The 19,481-nt window shown below is 37.7% G+C and overlaps 2 protein-coding genes across 10 annotated transcripts; both read left to right on the forward strand.

Annotated features, from left to right (window-relative positions):
• The first annotated feature begins 196 nt into the window (after positions 1 to 196).
• On the forward strand, positions 197 to 7,164 carry Tep4 (Thioester-containing protein 4). Of its 9 annotated transcripts, none has more exons than XM_089463564.1 (9): positions 200 to 336; positions 946 to 1,245; positions 2,014 to 2,431; positions 2,535 to 3,194; positions 3,257 to 3,620; positions 3,682 to 4,007; positions 4,060 to 4,586; positions 4,678 to 6,719; positions 6,792 to 7,164. In XM_089463564.1, exons 3-9 carry the CDS (start codon positions 2,352 to 2,354, stop codon positions 7,029 to 7,031), a joined length of 4,239 nt encoding a protein of 1,412 aa, XP_089319690.1. In that variant the 5' UTR covers positions 200 to 336; positions 946 to 1,245; positions 2,014 to 2,351; the 3' UTR covers positions 7,032 to 7,164. The 9 variants fall into 9 exon arrangements, with proteins under 9 accessions (XP_089319696.1, XP_089319690.1, XP_089319694.1 ...); XM_089463565.1 differs by lacking the exon at positions 200 to 336 and having other exon boundaries at positions 650 to 1,245; positions 2,014 to 2,110; positions 2,245 to 2,431; XM_089463569.1 differs by lacking the exon at positions 200 to 336 and having other exon boundaries at positions 650 to 1,245; positions 2,014 to 2,110; positions 2,368 to 2,431.
• Positions 7,165 to 11,106: 3,942 nt separating this feature from the next.
• Positions 11,107 to 13,782, forward strand: LOC108609579 (uncharacterized). Its single transcript, XM_018001299.2, has 3 exons — positions 11,107 to 11,269; positions 11,328 to 12,463; positions 13,338 to 13,782. Exons 1-3 carry the CDS (start codon positions 11,219 to 11,221, stop codon positions 13,705 to 13,707), a joined length of 1,557 nt encoding a protein of 518 aa, XP_017856788.2. The 5' UTR covers positions 11,107 to 11,218; the 3' UTR covers positions 13,708 to 13,782.
• The last annotated feature ends 5,699 nt before the right edge of the window (positions 13,783 to 19,481 follow it).

Raw genomic sequence — 19,481 nt, forward strand, 5'->3', positions numbered from 1 at the left:
TTTCTGTGTTTTTCCGACTTTAACAAGTTTTATCTATTACGTGCGAGACGCGCGCTCGGCCGATAAGAAATTCGCTGACCGCGCACTTCGACTGTCGAATAACATTTGAAAGAACGCTGGCAGAGCAGAGCGCGCAGAACAGCTGTGTGGATCACATCTCGGAGAGAAGTTTGTGTGCAAAAAAAAAAAAAAACATTAATAATAATGTAAAATAAACTTTCAAAGCAAATGGAGCGTGACTCAGCGCTCTTGCACGTGCTTCACCTTGGACACCAGCCAGGTGCCGCTTGTCGGATTGGCATCGCTCGCATTCTACTTCCATATTTATGTACATATGTATGTATTATAATGTTATTTTCGGTATATTCTAAACCGGTTTGTATAATGATCTGTCCAATTCGCCAACGGATTGCGCTCTCTACGTCATTGACAACAGCTGACAGTCACAGTCACACAGTATTTACAGTGGTATTTTGGTCCACTCTAAAACTGTTTCTATGATTCATACGAGTGTTTGTGTTATGAAATGCAAGCTGAAAGCAACTGCTTGATAAACCAAATACCACAAGAGAGCACACAAAAATAAGCAATACGTGCGGTAATAACTTTCGGTAATAGGGTTTTGCTCAATACTAATCTGAAATTATTCTTTATTAAATAATTAAAAAAAAAATTTATTGAAAATTGTTTGTTATTAAATTAATTGACTGATATATGTAGGTACATACATATCTATGTACATAAAATAAATTAATAAAAATCAACTTTTAAAATTCTAGTGATAGAGAAAAATACAGTTAAAACTAGTTTAATTAATTTTAGATAGCTATTAAAATTAGATATGTACATATGTATCATGTTTAGTAAGTGCATTCAGCTTTTTATCGAACTGGGGGACTTATACATCTCACATAGACGACGCAATATACATATGTATGTATGTAGTTTTTCAGGGCAATGCGAAATGAAAGAATCAATGACGTCATTCGAGAGGGAATTCCCCACGCTTGCGAGCAACAGCAACTCAGATACAGAGCGAGAGAGAGAGAGAGAGGGATATTTGATATTGGCATTGTACGCCTGTTCTATGAGCACTCTCCATCGAGGCGTCTAAGCAGTTAAACGCAGCGATTGCATTTATAAACAGAAAATCGAGTATTACAAGTTTCATAACTTAATAAAAGGCTTCATTGATCAGCGAGTAAAATAGAATATTACCAAAAATATCTTTCAAAAAGTTTACAGGTAATCCAAATAAATGATTTCGTTAAATTTAGTTAAATATTGATGTAAATATCAGTTAAAAATAAATATTATCTTAAATATGCAATATATAACAACAAATTTGCAGGCAAAAAAAAAAAAAAAAAAAAATCCATATAAATAGTAAATCTAATCTATAAAATGCGATATGTTTGTAGTCATATAAATATATGCATATATGCATGTACTTGCATCAGTGATGACAATTTGTCCTTTTTCTGGACAGATCTGCCATGTTTTTAATTGCTTCGTCCGAAAAAAATATCAAACATTCTTTATCCGGAAATCTGTCCTTATTTTGTGAATGCGAATCGTGTTCATATTCTTCCAATTGGTTGGCTGTTTTTCCAGTTGATCGGTTGTGGATGCAACAGAATCCTATTAACATTGAAGAGCACTTGAACAGAACTTTAGCATTTAATATGCTAAATTGTGTACCCATATTTAGTTAAGAACCGTGCCAAAATGCGTATAAAATTGAATTGTGTAGGTGCTTTGTATTTTCGATATCTTTTGTAATGTGTTCAATGCGAATAGAGTGATAAAATGCCCAAGGAGACTTAAGGGCAAAAAATTTGGGAATGCTGGCAACAGCAGCCAGATTTCAGGTCGTGGATAGCCCGAAATGAAGACGACAACAATAAGGCGTACTGCAGAATCTGCAAATGTGGTATAAATTGCAATTTTATAAAAAAAATTGTTTGTACTCTTTTCAGCCTTTTCAGCCTTTTTTTTTTCGTTATTTTCCAGACAAAAAAAAAAAAAAAAAAATGACATCATTGACTTGCATACACGCATGCCATTCATAAAAACTGTTCCACAAGTTTCCCTAATAGCTGATAAAAATGTAATGTATATAGGTTACATATACAGGCATATGTACATACATATATGTATGTATGTGTGTGTTCTTTGATAACTAAGACCTTGTAGATAACTAATACAAGCGCATACTGTAGATAAGTGAATATATGCATTTAGGTAAATCATGTGATTTTCAACTTGAGGACAAGATAACAACGTGAATCCGAAATTAAATAATTTCCCAGAATCCATTGAACATCGAAAATCCTTTTGCAGTAAAATAAATGCAAGCTCTTTCAGAACTATCAGCAATGGCTTCTGTGGATCCCGCAAGCTCTACCAAAGACTCGAAGACGTGTGAAGGGTAAGTCAAAGTCTTCTGTGGAATACCACACTGACAAGCCTAAATTGCCTTGTCTGATGATCCCAATATACCTATGTTCTTGACTCATGCATTTTTCACGCAGGCAATACACCATTGTTGCCTCGGAAGCCTTACGCGCTAATCGAGATTACAATGTGGCTGTCGCCGTGCACCACACCAAGGAGCCAGTTACCTTGAAGATTGGTATTACGGGACCTTCGTACAACGAAGCTCAAACAGTTGAGCTGTTAAATTCGGATGAGTTCCAGCAGATTACCTTCAAGGTGCCTGCTCTGACTTCGGGTGACTACTTGTTAACCGCAGAGGGTGTCGCTGGAATGGAGTTGAAGAACTCCAAGAAGCTCTTCTTCGAAGAGTTTAAGCCCAGAGTAAAGTTGCAAACGGACAGGAGAAAGTACAAGCCGGGAGACACAGTTAACTACCGGATTGTTTTCTTGGATGAAAACCAAATGCCTAGCGAGGCACCGGATGATTTAGTTGTACGGTTCGACGACTCCAAACGCAGACTCATCGCGATGGTAAAGGACATACAGACCCGTTGTGGAGTCTATACTGGAAAGCTTCAACTGTCCGAGCTTGCTGCGTTGGGCCTATGGACCCTTTCCGTTCAGAATTGTCGCACGGATGAGCGTGTCCAATTCGAGGTCGAGAAGTACGTTCTTCCCAGATACATCGTGAAAATGGATGCGAATCAACATGTCTCAGTCAAGGATGGCAACTTGTACGTTGTGGTAAGAGCCAAGTAAGTAGGTTTTACTTGTTTCCCCAGGGAAGCCCATAAAATTCTCATTGCTTTATTACCAGGTACGCCTATGGCAACCCAGTAAATGGCAAAGTATTGCTCAAAGTGCATAGGGAAAACTCAACTTGGTGGAGCCACACTCTAATAAGGAATACTAACCTGGTCAACGGCATTGCGAAATTTGATATAGATGTTAAGGAACTGGACAATTTTTCGCAAGATAATTTCTGCTCGTTGCACTACAAGATTTTAGCCACTATTGAGGAAGACTTTACGGGCGTTAAACTCAGTGAAACCGGCAGCTTTCAACTACATGCCAATCGCTATAAAATGATCAATATATATTCGGACACGAGACATGAGCTAGTGTTTCAGGTCACTTATGTTGATGGTACGTTGCTAAAGGACAACAAGAGCCCTGTCAAGGTAGGTCATTTGAAAAAAAATTAGTTAATAACTAACGTTAGCTTATAACCCAAAACTTTAGCTTAGGCTCTTCCCGGGCATGTATAATACTGGACACGGGATACAGGAAATAGAAGGGAACAGTTACTCGGAATTCCTGACCCAACTCAATGAGTCAAGTTTTGCTGTTTTTAAGTTGCCGCCATCAATTTTACCAAAACCTGGATACTATTCGCCTCACCACATCGCGGTGCTTCAGTTTGATGGAGAAGAGCAAACCCAAGACATAAATTCTTTCGAAGAGCCGATCAAGTGTATGCATGATGAAATAATGCGTGAATTGTGGAGTAAAGAGAGGAGTAAAGATTTGTTCAGGCTCATTGTGCAAACCCCTACGAAGAATGCGAGGTACTGTAAATCATTCTATTCGGCAAACACTTAACTGACCACCCTATCGCAGGCTCAAAATCGGTGAGGTATATCAAGTAACTTTGGAGTCTAGCCGCCCCCTGAAGAATTTCGTGTACAACATCATTGGACGTGGAAATGTCCTGCAGACGGAACGAGTCGTGCTGAGTGAGCCACAGGAGGTCCACAGCATCCCTCTGACACCCACATTCCAAATGTTACCTAACGGTCGCATTTATGCCTACTACGTGGACGACTCTGGGCTATTCCGCCATGCCAAGACTGAATTTGATGTAGAAGTCCAGCTACCGAACCCGATTCAAATTACTGCTCCAGTTGAGGTTAAGCCAGGCGCAGATGTTGAGCTAGAGATCAACACGGCGCCAGGATCATTCGTTGGTCTTATGGCCGTTGATCAAAGCGCTTGCCTTGGCGCCAACAACAACGATGTCAAGAATGACCCGTTCTCATGCCTTGGACGTTATAATATATACCCAACCAGGCAACGGCTAATTGGACTTGTGGCTATGACAAATGCCGAATTCTTCTATGATCGCATGCCCATTTACCTTCGAGAAGGTAATTCAATAATGATTGAGAGATGTTTCACTCTCATTGCAATTGAGCTTTCCCAGTTGAAAATGAATTTTTCTTTATGTGCAATTTACAGAAAGCTTTTATAGTAGCTCGTCGACAGACGAGATGATGACACGCGCAGCAACGCCAGCAGCACCAGCTGCACTTGATCGGCCTCTACCGAAGGTGCGGAGAAACTTTGCCGAAACGTGGCTATTCGAGGACATTGAACGTACGGAAACGGAGACATTTAAGTGGGTCCGCAAAATTCCTGATACAATTACAAGCTGGGTGCTGTCGGCGTTTTCACTGCATCCCGAGAGGGGCTTGGGCGTGATCAATGACCAGCTGCAAATTAAGACCTATCAGCCGTTCTTTGTGTCCGTGCGTCTGCCCTACTCGGTGAGGCGTGGCGAGGTGATCAATGTGCCGGCTCTGGTCTTCAACTACCTGCCCCATCAACTGAACGTGGAGGTTACTCTGAGCAATGAGGATAACGAGTACGATTTTGTGGATCTGTCCAGCGCCACTCCTGGCGACTTCCAGAAGTGCACGAAGACAGTGAAAGTGGGCGCAAATGCCACAGTAGGCGCTTCTTTCCTTTTGCGTCCCAGAATCGTTGGCAGCATTCTGCTGAAATTTACGGCCGTTTCGCCTCTTGCCGGAGATGCGGTGCTCAAGACCCTTAAGGTGGTGCCCGAAGGGGTGACGCAATATAGGAACCGGGCTTTTTTCCTGAATTTGACGGACGTGCACGAGTTCAAGGGCAGCTTCGAACTGGATCTACCGGAGGACCTTGTGCCAGACTCGCAGCACATTGAAGTCGGTTTTAGTGGATATCTGCTTGGCCCGGCTATTAAGAACTTGGAGCGGTTGCTGCGCTTGCCCAGCGGCTGCGGCGAGCAGGCCATGTCCAAACTTGTGCCCAACTATTTGGTGTATGATTATCTGAGGCACATGAAGAAACTAACTCCAGAATCGGAGCATCGCATAAAGCGCAATCTGGAGCAGGGCTACCAGCATATGCTCCACTACCGTCTCGACGATGGCAGCTACAGCTCGTTTGGACCAAGCAGGTGGCATAAGGAGGATCCCGAACGAAAGGGATCCACCTGGCTGACAGCCTATGTGCTGCGCTCCTTCGGTCAGATAAGGCATTTGATAAAAGTGGACGAGAATCTACTGGAGAGCGGATATGAGTTTCTGCTCAGCCGCCAGGCTGAGAACGGAAGCTTCACGGAGAATGGCGACCATTTCTATGCCGCACAGCGTTCGGCCCTCACGATCACTGCCAACGTACTGCTGGCTCTACTTGAGCACCAGAAGCCCAACCAATCGGCCATCGATCGAGCAGTGGCCTATCTGAGTGCCCGCGCGACTGAGAAGAATGCGGAAGGCCTGTTGCCCAGGGCCATTGCCACCTACGCTCTGCAGAGGGCAAAGTCTCCAGATGCCGCCAAGCATGTGGCTGCACTGCAAGCACTGGCCAAGCACGAGGCGGATCACACCTGGTGGACGGAAGATAATGTAAAGTTTTGTGCCAGTCAGAACATTGAGATCACTTCGTATGCAGTGCTTTCGCTACTAGAATTGGGCCAGGAGACTCCCGCTTCACTGTTGTATTCGATTCGCTGGCTGGTGGCACAGCGGAACTGCTTTGGTGGCTTTGCTTCCTCGCAGGATACGGTGGCTGGTCTGCAGGCACTCATTCAGTTCGCCAAGAAGTTTGGCGGCGAGCCAGCTAGGTGGCACGTATCCATCTCCAATCATGGCCAGCGACAAAAGACGGAGCAGCTCAGCCTGACGGAAGATGACGCTTTGCTACTACAAACTGTGGAGTTCCCGCAAGGCACAAAGTCGCTGTCGTACGAGGTCAAGGGAGCTGGCGCTGCTCTGCTACAAGTCAGCTATCAGTACAATGTTGTCGCAAGGGAGCCCAAGCCTAGCTTCAAGATTCAAGCTATTGTTCAACCAAGATCGCCGCCAGCCAAGCTGGCGCTCAGCGTAAGCGTTGAGTATGTAGAGGAGGGCAATGCTAAGGCATCCAATATGGCCATACTGGAAGTCTCACTACCTTCCGGCTATAAGGTGGATGAGGACAGCTTCAAGGACATACAGAAAATCGATCGCGTCAGGGTGGGTATCAATTCATCACCTATCCGATATACTAATCTCAATTTGTGTAACAATTCTAACTACTTTACGCAGCTGGTGGAGACCAAAAATGACGACTCTGTGCTGGTCATCTACTTTGAGAGCCTGCACAAGGGAGATATCAAGTGCCTTCTCATCGAGGCTGTTATGAGGCATCATGTGGCATATTTGAAGCCCGTCCCCATTGTCCTCTATGACTACTACGATACGAATAGGAAGGCAACTGAGTATTACGAAGTAAAATCACAAGTTAGGAGCATTTGTGAGGGATTTGACCTTGCGGGTGAGAGCTAAACACGATAGGTGCGAGGAAAACTTGTATAAATACATAAAAAAATATATATATATTATATAAACATGTAAAATATATAAAATAAATTTATAAATATATTATAAACAATAAAATATATATAAAAATTGAAACAAATTAAGAGCTAACCTCTTACAAAAATTCATATAAATTGTACCCAGCTTAAGCTTAATGAAAAACAAGTAAGAGTGACCTAGGCAAGATTGCTCGACCAGGAGATACCCTGAAGCCGTTTATTTTATACATACAAACATTTAAGGAACAGACAGACGGAGATTGCTATGTCGATACTGCTTGTTGCCATTATCCAAAATATATATATTCTCTATTGGGGTCTACCACACCGTCTACTGTCTGAGATAGCCCAACTAGGCCACACCTTCTTTTGCTTGAAGCATATAGCTTTTCAGATTTCCCATTTCCAATGGGTGCATCGCCTTAACAAATGTAGACCCTATGAAATCAAGACCTTATGAAATCATTGTCAATTAATTATTTTGCAAAAATGGAATGTGTGACATAACGAAGTTGGAAATGCATTTTCATATGAAATTTAAAATGTTTGTTCGCTGTTTGAATGGCTTTTGAGTTGGCTGCGCTGGCATCACTCATACGCCACGTGCCCGCAGCACTTGTCATTCGCAGCTCTAACACGGAAATGAAACTTTAATTATATTTATGGTAAACGTCAGTAGCAGATGGCAGACACTGCTTGAGGTATCTGACTCTCTGCTTGCCTCTCCCTCTCTCTCTCTCTCACTGTCTCTGAGTCTCCCAGGCAGTATGATGATGGGATTGCATAAAAATGAGCCATTGCAGCTGCATTCCATTCCAGTGATCCATCCCTCCTGGTTAGCAGTCGAGAGCAACAGCTTATTGCTCCAGCCTCGTTGCTCAGCAATTTAATGACTTTTGGCAATTTCCCCTAAGCACAGCCCCGCTTACTCGATTACGTTTGGCTGCAAGCTGCCGTCGACTCATCCTCCTCGACTTCCGTTCGAGGAGGCTTCAGCGACTCTTGAGATGTTTTCATACATTTTCCGATGCTTTCTTAAATTTTGTTAATGCATAATATAAAGCCACATGAGGCTTTTCTTCAGGTTCGTTATCAACTTTTGGTTTCTCTCAATTTATTTTAGCTTGAATTTCTCTCGATTTGAATTGATTGCATTGTATCTGTGGACGTATCACAGGCAATCGCCTTGCCTTTAGGCTATAAATAAAACTTTGGTCATAAAAGGAGTTATAAAATCGTCAGCTTAATTGGCAAAATCCCAATGCCTCAAAAACCCTTCCTAAGCACGGCCAGGCAGAGCAGTCGAGCAGCCGGCTGCCAACAACAAACAACTGGCATGATTTAACTAGAGAGATACTCTGTAGTAAAATCAAAACATTTAAATTATTAATTTCTTATTTTATTCAGTAATTTATCATTTTAAATTTTATACGGATTATTTGTTTCTCAGATTTGTAATTTTTACGAAAATATCCGTACATCAGTAACTATAAAAAATATTTATATTAATTATACCCTATACCCATTAAAAATGAGAAATCAGGGTATGATGGATTTGTGAAAAAGTATGTAACAGGCAGAAGAAATCATCGCAGTTCCCATAAAGTATATATATTCTTGATCAGGACGACGAGCTGAATCGATATAGCCCTGTCCGTCCATCCGTCCGTCCGTATGAGTGCGTCGATCTCAGAAGTTACAAGAGCTAAAGAGCTGAAATCTGGCATGTATACTCGTGTATTCCATAGGCAGTACAAGTTTATAAAATTTTTTCGATAACTCATCCGATAACATTTTTATCGAGAGTAATCGAAAAATTGTTATTGTTTTTTCAATATGTTATGTTTTTGTTTTTTCTAATTTGAACACTTTTCGACCTAGAGCTTAGAGGGTTATCAGCTTAGAGGGTTCGGGGTATCTCCTAGTCGAGCAGTCTCGACTGGAGCTTTCTTACTTGTTAAAATTAAAATTTAATATTTATTAAAATTAATATTGTTGCAACATAAATGTATAAACATTTTGAAAACTTGTAATCAGAAATAAAAATGCATACATATGTACATATTTAATGTATAATTCAAAAAAAAAAAAAAAAACCTTTTCATTAATCATCATCATTAATATTATAATTTACAAAATAGTACTGATATTTTCATTTAATTAATTAATTGATTTATTTATTTATTTTTTTTATTTTATTATTTGAAAACATTTTTTTTAGATGTGATTTATATTATTATTATATATTTTCCAGTTTTTGTTTTGTTTATTTATTTAAATAAAAATAGTAAAGACATTTAAAATTTTATTCGTGCATATATTTAGTAAATCATATTCTAATCATTTTTAGAATATTTAATACTGTTTTTTTTTTTTAAATTATTTTTTGATCATTTATAGTTTTACATTTATTATTAATGAAAATGTTAAAAAAGGCTTCAGATGTGTTGTCGCCAAATTATGTACCCATATGCATCTGCTGCCTACACACATTTATAGGGTATGAAAATGGCATTTTCATTTTCGAATGAGCCCATTAAACGGCAAAGGCATCGTTGCTCGAAGGGGCCCCCGCACTTATTTGGCCATAAATTCAGCGGCTTCTTCCTCTCTTAGTAATTGGAGCTCATAGATTTGTGCAAGTTTTGTGGTTACATTTCATTTAATTTGTCCTCATTGAATATGAAAGTTGTTGGCCGTTTGGTTTTTTCCAGTTTTGGGCTGCAATTGCTGTAGAATTTATTGCTAAAAATATTTCGCCAGTGGAAAATGTATTTGGCTAATGTGAATCTTGGCTTAAGCCGCTGCCCTGGCTCAGTGTCCGGCTAATGGCTTGACTTGTTTTGGCATTGCCTTTACGGTTCGTTGGCGTTCGTCTGTAACGTTGATTGCCGTTTAGGATACTTTGAAGTTTTTATTCTGTTTCTGTTTTGGCAAGTGCCAGAGAGCATATTAGTTACGGATTTTCGAATTGTATATGTGTGTGTATATAAGGAAAGGAAGAGAGAGAGAGAGAGAGAGAGAGAGAGAGAGAGAGAGAGAGAGAGGGAGAGAGGGAGAGAAAGAAAGAGAGAGAGAGAAAGAGAAGCAATTGGGATTTCGTTTTATTTTCATTTAATACGCTTTTTATGCGTACTTTACAATTACTTTGATTTCAGCGAATGTCTAGACAGCAGATGGATTGGACTGGGAATTGTATATTAATGGATTTTTAGCATATTTATTCTTGATTTTTTTTTAGCCGTTTGCCCAATTCAAATCACTTAGCAGCAATAATTCGATTGGACAGCGCATCGTGTTCGCAATATTAATCATTTTACTCTGACGAGTTTATTTGCGTCATTCATAATAAACATGAAACGCTTAAATCTCTTTTTTTGTTATACTCGTTTACGACGTGTAAAGAGTATATTCGTACAATCATTCATGTATCCGTACACCCGTTCATTCGGACATATCTTTATTAAACGAACGACCGTCCGTATGTCTATCCGCCCACCTATTCGTCCACCTATTCGTCCACTCAACTATGTCCGAATATTATACCGAGAAAAATGAATATTAATAAATTTAATAATTATAAATTAATATATAATATATTAATATATCATTAAACTCAAAACTCTGAGACTCACAGCTCCAAAGTTTTGACCGCTAAGCCGTCTCTCTCTTAAAATCTACCATAAATAATTTCACTCTTCATCCACTCTGAACGAGTATTATGCCATCGCTGACGCCCAACTGCAGCATGTTTGCTTGTTTTTGTTCGGACTCGTCGACAAACAAACTGAAACTCAATACTGATTGATTAGATTTCACATAAAGTCCGTCGGGTCAATCCCTTCAGTAGCTCGTTCTGCTGCTCGCCATTGAAACTGTAAAACTATGTTCGACTACTCACATATAGAGCAATGAATGGTAAACACATATTCGCTTTTCAGACCAACCAATCTTAATGAATTAGTGCTGTCAGCTGCCAGAGTCAACATTGCTAAAGCTTTTCCATTCACTTTAAGATTCAAGTTTTGGCCAATTTGATTTCTACATCAATTATCTGCTCCTTAGAAGTCAGTTCCAGTAATTGACTTCATAGCACACAAATTCCTAGTCGGCGTATACAAATATATATATATATTAGTATGTTTATTTTTTGAAATGCTTAACACAAATTGTATATTATTGTTAGCCATTGGCTATATTGTGAACGTAAGTTCCACTCTTAATCATTTGAATCTCTCAAAATTTTCCTATTATATTTTATTAGTTTTTGTGTGTGGGCGATGTAAGTGCTTTTCCAACGCAAACACCTGGAAGCCCGACTGACAATCAAAATGATCCTGGAAGTGCTCAAAGCTTACCTTACTCAGAAGCTGAATCTTCTTTGAATCGAAGCTTACTTCCAATGGAAGGCATGGAATTAGTTAAGAGTTCAGGTAATTACAGCTTACTTTTAATGAAAAGTCTCAAAGACGTGGAAAATGGCAACAAGCAACATTCGTTGCCAATGGAAGGCGTAACATATGATGACAAGGTTTATCACAAGGAAAGATTACTTCCAGATGAAGATATGGAAATAGTAAGGTCTTATAAAAATGAAAGATTTCTTCCAACGGATGGCAAAAAACCAGTGGATAACATGAATAGTCATGAAGTATCAATGGAAGGGCAACAAAATGCTGGCAAGGTTAATCAAATCAAAAGTTTACTTCCAATGGACGATATGGAAATAGTAAAGTCTTATAAAAATGAAAGATTTCCAATGGAAACCGAAAAGCCGCTGGAATATAAAAACAATCCACATGATGAAAAGTCTTACCAAATCGAAGTATTACTTCCAAAGGAAGACCTAGAAGTAGCAGAGTCTCATAAAAGTGAACTTTCACTTCCAATAGAAGGCCCAAAGCCAGCGGACACCACAAATAGTCAACAAATATCAATGGAAGACGTTCAAAATGCTGGCAAAGTAAATCAAATTGAAAGTTTGCTTCCACTGGATGATATGGATATAGCAGAGTCAGCAAAAATCGCCAGCATTTTTCCAAGAAAACTTAAGAAAATAATCAAAAATAACAAAAATCACAAAACTCTTTCAAAACCAAGAGATAGAATAGATAATATGTTCATTTTACATCACGCCCTCAAGAATCGAAAAAATACGAATGTTCCACAACATAATCGATCTAAAATGATCGAATCCTTACGACCCACAAGTAAGGATAATAGAGAGTCTGGCACAACAATCAAATATATAAACAAACAACCAAAAGCCAACTTTGATACATCTGGAGAAATGTTCGAAAAGTTTCCGAATCTGTTAGCCGTGAACCATAATAAGGATCTTAAGCAGATGATATTAAAAATCAATGAACGGGGTGGCGCGACAATGAACTATTATCCTGGGTAATTATTTCTTAATCACGCACACATTTGTATTTCTCTTGCTCTGAGCGTACTCAGTTCTGTTACACAAGGTCCACTTATTGGATCGTAAGAGAATGGAGCTGAGCGCCTTTGTGCATAGCGCAAGCATTCTCATTCATGTACATATATGTATTAGTAGGATCGCTAATAAGAAAGCTAGTCGCTTACACATACATGTGCATTGGCTTGCTGAGTATAATTGACGCTTGAGTAATTTGACACGGATTCCACAACTTTGGATCGTAACAGATTGAGTGGATTTGTGTACAGTGAATTGAGCGCTTTTCCAATGTTGGAGCTTATTAGATTACCTTATGCTCACTGTTTCTATTAGAATCGATGGAGCTGCAACATTAGAAAAGAAACTGAGCACGAGCATACATGTGCAATTCTGAGTAATACACAGGCTCCACAGGTTACATCGTAAAAGAAGAAGGAGCATATGTATTGCTTGCTCCCTCCGTCAGTAGTTGTACCCAGGTTCCACAGTCTGCATCGTATAGACGTGAATTAGAGCGCTTTTGTATATGAAATATGGAGAGCTTTACTAATACATATTAGAGCTAAGTATCTACACACATCTATACACACACACATATAATTAAAATGCACGAAATGTAAGTCACTCGATTCTCTAGTGTGAACAGCAGCATGAGAGACCCGTATATAATGAGGATGAGAGGGAGTGGGCGAGCTATGAATATGTGTTGACTGGACTATAAAGCTTTTCTTGTATGTGTTAGAGCGAGCCAGACATTTAATTCTTGGCGAATTTTTGCATTGATCGCAGTTTAGTTACTTATGTTACGGACTGAAACCCGAATCTTATTATAGTATTTCGTTTCGTTCTTAGTAAACATTTGGATTCTGTATGCATTGGCCGTTCCACCATATATAACAAGCCCGTAGTAATGGATTGGCTGAAAACGAAAATATATTCGGGCTGCAGCTCCAATTCCGCTCAATGGACCGGACCCGAGGCGTATAGCATGTGGTTTGCTTTCAGATATAACCTCTTCAAAAACGGAAGATCTGAGGAGTGCCACAAAATAGCTTTCAACACGTATAGGTCCTATCTGGAATGTGCCTTGATGCGCAATCAACGCATGGAGTTCTTAATACCAAAATATCCACTTCATCAATTGGGATACGTCTTTATGTCCAGTAAGAGTATAAATGAGAACCTGTATAACAGTTATACATCATATCAGCCAAAATCGTAATTAATATATGTAATCCATTAATTATATATAAGAAAAAACTTTTTAAATGTTTGTTTATATATTCTGAGTAAAATCCATTTGGGAAAGCCCCTTAAGTCATATATTCTTTATCAGGTCAACGACTGCTGACATCACAAGCTAAGTTCATTTTTAGATCTTTTACCTTTTATTATTCTTATATTTATACTGTAAATATTTGTACCCCATCTATATAAATCCACAACATAAATAGCTTGAAGACGCCATTAGCCAATGTGTAATTTGATTAAAGGTAATTATACAAATATTTTGTCTGATTCGCCCCACCCAATCGAAATACTTACAGATTATTCTAAGGTATTGGGTTTCGCTATAAACAATGTGTGTTTGTCCTTACACCTGTCGGCTAACAGATATATAGTGCTTACATCTGTGTTTACTCAAGCACTTTGACATCGAGCCCATTAATTACATTGTCAATAGATGGAGATTGGGTTGGTAATGCAATTTATGAGTCTAAGTCCGTTGTGAATTGTTGGGGTGGAATTTAATTACCTCTAACATTGATGGCAAATTAATTTTTTAATATTGATTTTAGACAAATTGTATAGCATTAGATTAATAAGTACTTGTTTCATATTAAGGGCATTTAAACTAAAACTTTTCGCCTTTTCGAAATTAATCTAGAATATAATATGTATTATATAAAAGGTATTTAATAATAAATTTAAAAATAAAGAAGAAAATAACCAAAAATATGCACATTTATATACATATATTCATACATAAATACACATATATATTTATGCATACATTTATATATACTTACATACATAATTCCACATATATACATATATTGAGGTCTATCAAAAAAACCAAAAGCCCAAGCCTCAATAAATGGGCTTTGAGAGCCGGCACACACACACGCGTGTCTACAAAATCCAGCGGAGAGCTGATATAAACCGTTATCCTCTGGTGCATACATTAAAGTATCAATGGCTTACAGGAACATGAACACACCCATACGCATATATGTATGTATGTATGCATGCATGTATGTGCGTGCATAGCTCACTCATTGGACCCGGGACACATGTTCAAATTGAAAACCAATGCGCCGCGCATTTACGAGCTTAGCAAGTGAAGCCGTCAAAAACGTATGTTCAGCCACAATTTAAAAGTCGCTGTCAAACTGTGCGCGATGCGTGCCAAAGTCGTTTGTAAATATTTGAGCAACATAAATGGATAACTTTTGCATAAATAATAAGCGCACATCAGTGCACAGCCGGCTAGCTAGAGATTTTTTTTGTTATATACACATATGCATATTTATAAATATATATATACATGTATATGCATAGTTGTATGTCCATGCGATATATCAATTTATTTGAGTTGAAAACATATTGAAATATAAGGAAAGTAAATGTAATGTTGTATGCTGCAGCCATGTCGAGTATTGACTATAAGAATAAATTTATTTTTTGGATTAATTAACTAGTATTTATTTATTTTCTTATATGTATTATTAATTATTAAGAGCTGCAAGCTATCAATAATTTAAGCAGTTGCTAAGACATAATAATCATTGGAAATAGTATCATTATAAATACTTTTGTATACAAATGCATGATAGATAATCCAAAACATTAAGTCATATATTTATAGTGAAAATAATTGAAAATTCACTTTACTTCTGCCCACAATAGTATACAGAATAATTATTTATGTTGATAATATAATTGAATGTTGTATTTTTATTAAATGCATATATACAATATTTATTAAAATTACTATTAATTTATATGTACATATATAATTTAGCGATATTTAAGAAAATTCAGCTCAAGAGTCTAAAAAATTGAATTTGATATTTATAAATATAGCAACCTGGTCATCATATCAAATAATTTTTTGCAGTTGAATATTTTTCTAAAATCATAAAGAATCAATTATTGTATTGAACAGCTTAAGCAAAGAAATGTCATTAAATTGCGTATACGCAGCGTGTGCCAGCAAGTGGATTTTAGGCATTAAAAAATGTTTGGCAGAACCAAATTGATAAATACCACAAAAATGTGTGTATGTGTGCAAGTGTACGTAGAGAAGGCGAGATGAGTGTGTACGAGAGAAAGAAAGAGAGAGAGAGAGAGAGAGAGGGAGAGAGAGATACGGGAATGTGGCGTGTGGCTTTTGTGGCGCTGTGTCTAGTGTTTGCGGTTTAATTTCTGGGGATTTGAGCTAAAGCTGTAAGTAGCACAGAAAATTATAGGCATATGTGTGTGTTACAGTGTAAGTGTATGTGTGCTATCGAGCAATAGCTATAATTTACGATTGCAATTTAATAGAAAAGTAAAAGCTTTGCTATCCTAAAACTCAGCACTTTGACGATAACCTTCTATTTACAATACGTTTTTGTGTGGAAATCGTATTGGAAGGAGAATCAATTAAATATCAATCTTAAGCGGAGAATTGTTTTTAGCGTACAACAAGATTGATACTTAATATGGTGGTAGCAGGTATATGGGCATATAAATAATGAGACTACTAAAGAATAATTAAATAAAGAATAACGAAATAAATAAAGAATTATTAAATACAAATAATGAGATTACTAAAAATTAGTTAAAAATTAAATGTCTGATTCTGAATAATAAAGCATTCTTAGTCACCATTTATTCTTTACTTACATTTTGAGGCCATGAATTTGCATCAATTGTATTTTGGGGTCTCAGCTCCCGATGTTCGTCTTGCGATCCCTGAAAATATTATGAATTTTGCAATTTACATATTAATATTTTATAATTCCCAACTAATTAATACACTTCCTCAAGGCTACAGCTGTAACTGTCGTTGACTGTTATAAAATGTGCGTATATTTGTCTAATTTGTCTACTTAACACAGTAATACAGTGCTTAGGGCAATTAGTTTATGTATTGCTATTCAATTTTGTGTATTAAAGCAGAGATAGAATTTACAGAGCACGGTGCAGTAAATAACTAAACAAATCAGCTCAGTGGCTAAACCTGTCTAAAAAAGATATTTTAATTAGTTAAGGCTTTCGAGAGAAGCTTTGAAATACTCAGAACTACTTCTGTTAATAACGGAAGTTAATTGGGACTCGACTGTAAAGATAAATATAAATTTGAATATGCAGGTATGAATACGAATATCAATGAAGTCACTTTTCAACTACAATAATAAATACTAAATGTTTGCAATTTCAATTTCAATTACTTGTTATTTATTGAGCTCAAGGAAAGTTTTCATTGAATTGTGGGCATAGGGTCATTGAAATCCCAGGACCCATGATGTCAATTAATATCAAATATGTCACATCAATTTGCGCTAGGCCAAAAGGAGGCCGAAATGTTTAGACAGGTTGACCAGAGTTTGGCCACAACGACAGCTATCGCCATTTAATGCCTTTTTTATGAGGCGGCCAGGCGGCGTATACGTAATCAGTGACTCAACACACATAACTGAGAGCGAGAGCGAGAGAGAGAGAGGGATAGTGTGTGAGTGTGAGCAGCTCAGTTTGCCAAAATTCGATTCAGTTAGGAAGCGATACACATAAACCACCTCACGCGCCGCCCCATCGATTCAATCAGACATTGCGTCCATAGGGGCGCGTATGTGTATGTGTGTGGACTGGGGGCGTTGATGTGTCTATTTAATATGCAGTGCCAAACACAAATTAAAACTCGGCTCCACATACACACATACACACACCACCACGTAATAACAACGTGACAACAACTAACTGTTATTGTGTTTGTGTTTGCTGTTATTAGATTTCCCGTTCCTGACAAACTTCACTTAACGCCAGTGCACTGGCAGAAGCTCAAGCTGTGCATGAATGTGAGTGAGCGCGCATGTTTGTGTGTGTGCTCTTCTCCGTACAACTATCATTATACAGAAAGTTGGGAACATTAAAGCCGCATTCAATTGGCAACGCTTTAAGCCAATGTTTGTCCAAGTTTTAGCTCAAAAGTTGGATAACCTGAAGTACTTAATTTTAATGCTGCTAAATTTATAAAATATGTATGTAAAAAATTCCCTTTATAAATACATATGAATTTGTTACATATATGTATGTATGAAATACAAGCTTATAAACTTTTCTACAAATGCAAGTGTTCAAAACTAATTTTAATTAACTCTAATGCAGCCACGCACAAAAATGAACTGCAAATTCATGATGATTTCCTGTTCTAAATCCAAAGCTCGCCAAAATAATGCAGTAGCCAAAATAGTTATTTAGCATAATGCAAAAGAGCGAAATAGTCACTCAGCTAAAAGGTTCCACATACGATGCATTCCACACTGTACTGATCCGTTATTCCTTGCCGAAATGAGTGAGAGAGAATACTCGTGTGTGTCTATTAAGTATATGCGCAAATTAAATTCCACAAATGCGCTCATCTCAATTTTTATGATCTTAACTACACCCTGAAAATTCTGTACGATAACAGAGCAGGATATTACACGTATGTATGTAAGTGTGTGTAGGCTCAGCCTCAGCTTTACTCGACTGCTGGTCCCACAGACACATACATGTATATTGCGTATATGCGTATATTTGTATATTATTTGTTTTTCATGTTCTATATAAATACATTTTTACATATTCCTACATATATATCTATATATATAACTACATGCCATAACGACTGTATGATATTTATATACATACATATACACACATAAAATAATAATTAGCTAAGTGCATGTTTACAATAGAATATATGCATTTGCATTTAATGCGATTTATAAAATATAAATATTGCTAGAAAAATATTAATTAATATTGGATGCTGAGAGCCTCCAGCAAATTGTCATATTGCAGCAAAGGCGCAATCTTCAATATATATTTATGTATGCACATATTTATATATAATTTCAATATGCGGCGTGGGGTTTTTGTATGTATGAAACTCATTGTATACACATGCATACATACATATGCGAGAAACTCATGGCTATATAAGGATCTAGCAATGCCTACAGCAGCAGAAAAGATTGGCCGACGCAGTTATAATTGCCAACCATCTCGCAGTCTAACGAATAACAGCAACAGGAGAGTCAAACGTTACTCTAAACGGTACTAATGGAGATATGTAACTGTCTTAAGAGTCTTCAATAAAAATACTCAGCACTGTACTATTTAAATGCATCAAATAAAATAAAAAAACAATATTAAAGCATTCCGTTTGCAATTAACGCGAAAGTTCTCGAAAAACTGAAAGCAATAGAGAAAAGCACTAATTTGCACTCATAAAATTACAACTTTGAGCATTTAACTTAGATAATTCCCAAGCTTTCACATACACAACGAAACAAACACAAACACTGCAAAGAGCAGTTGAGCGTCATTGCTCCTTCGTCAGACACAATTATCGGTAAATGCTCTCTCACTGCAGTCCACACATTTATATGCATGCTAAGCATAGCTTTGGCTCTCCAACGAACTAGTTAAGAAGCTCTCAGCTTTAGCTTCCACCATGCCTCTCTTTAACTTACGATCCAATTGTGGGCTTTGAAAGTGAGTGGTTTGTGTTTGGATAACAATTCTTAATTCTGCAGAATTGCGCTCAGAGCGAACAGCTGCGTTCGATTTTAATACCTACTAGTATGTATTTAACTACTTAAGTAATTTCATTAAACAACAAGAGCACTTCCATTATATCAATGTAACTCAAATTTATCTATTTTAGATAGGCTCAGACATAGTAATTTAATCAAACTCTATTCAGGAATCAATTGGCTTACTTACAGAAGTACCTATTCAGTT

This window comes from Drosophila arizonae, chromosome 3 (assembly GCF_054131065.1).
Source record: "Drosophila arizonae isolate 15081-1271.41 chromosome 3, UAZ_ARI_1.0, whole genome shotgun sequence".
NCBI classification, from domain to species: domain Eukaryota; kingdom Metazoa; phylum Arthropoda; class Insecta; order Diptera; family Drosophilidae; genus Drosophila; species Drosophila arizonae.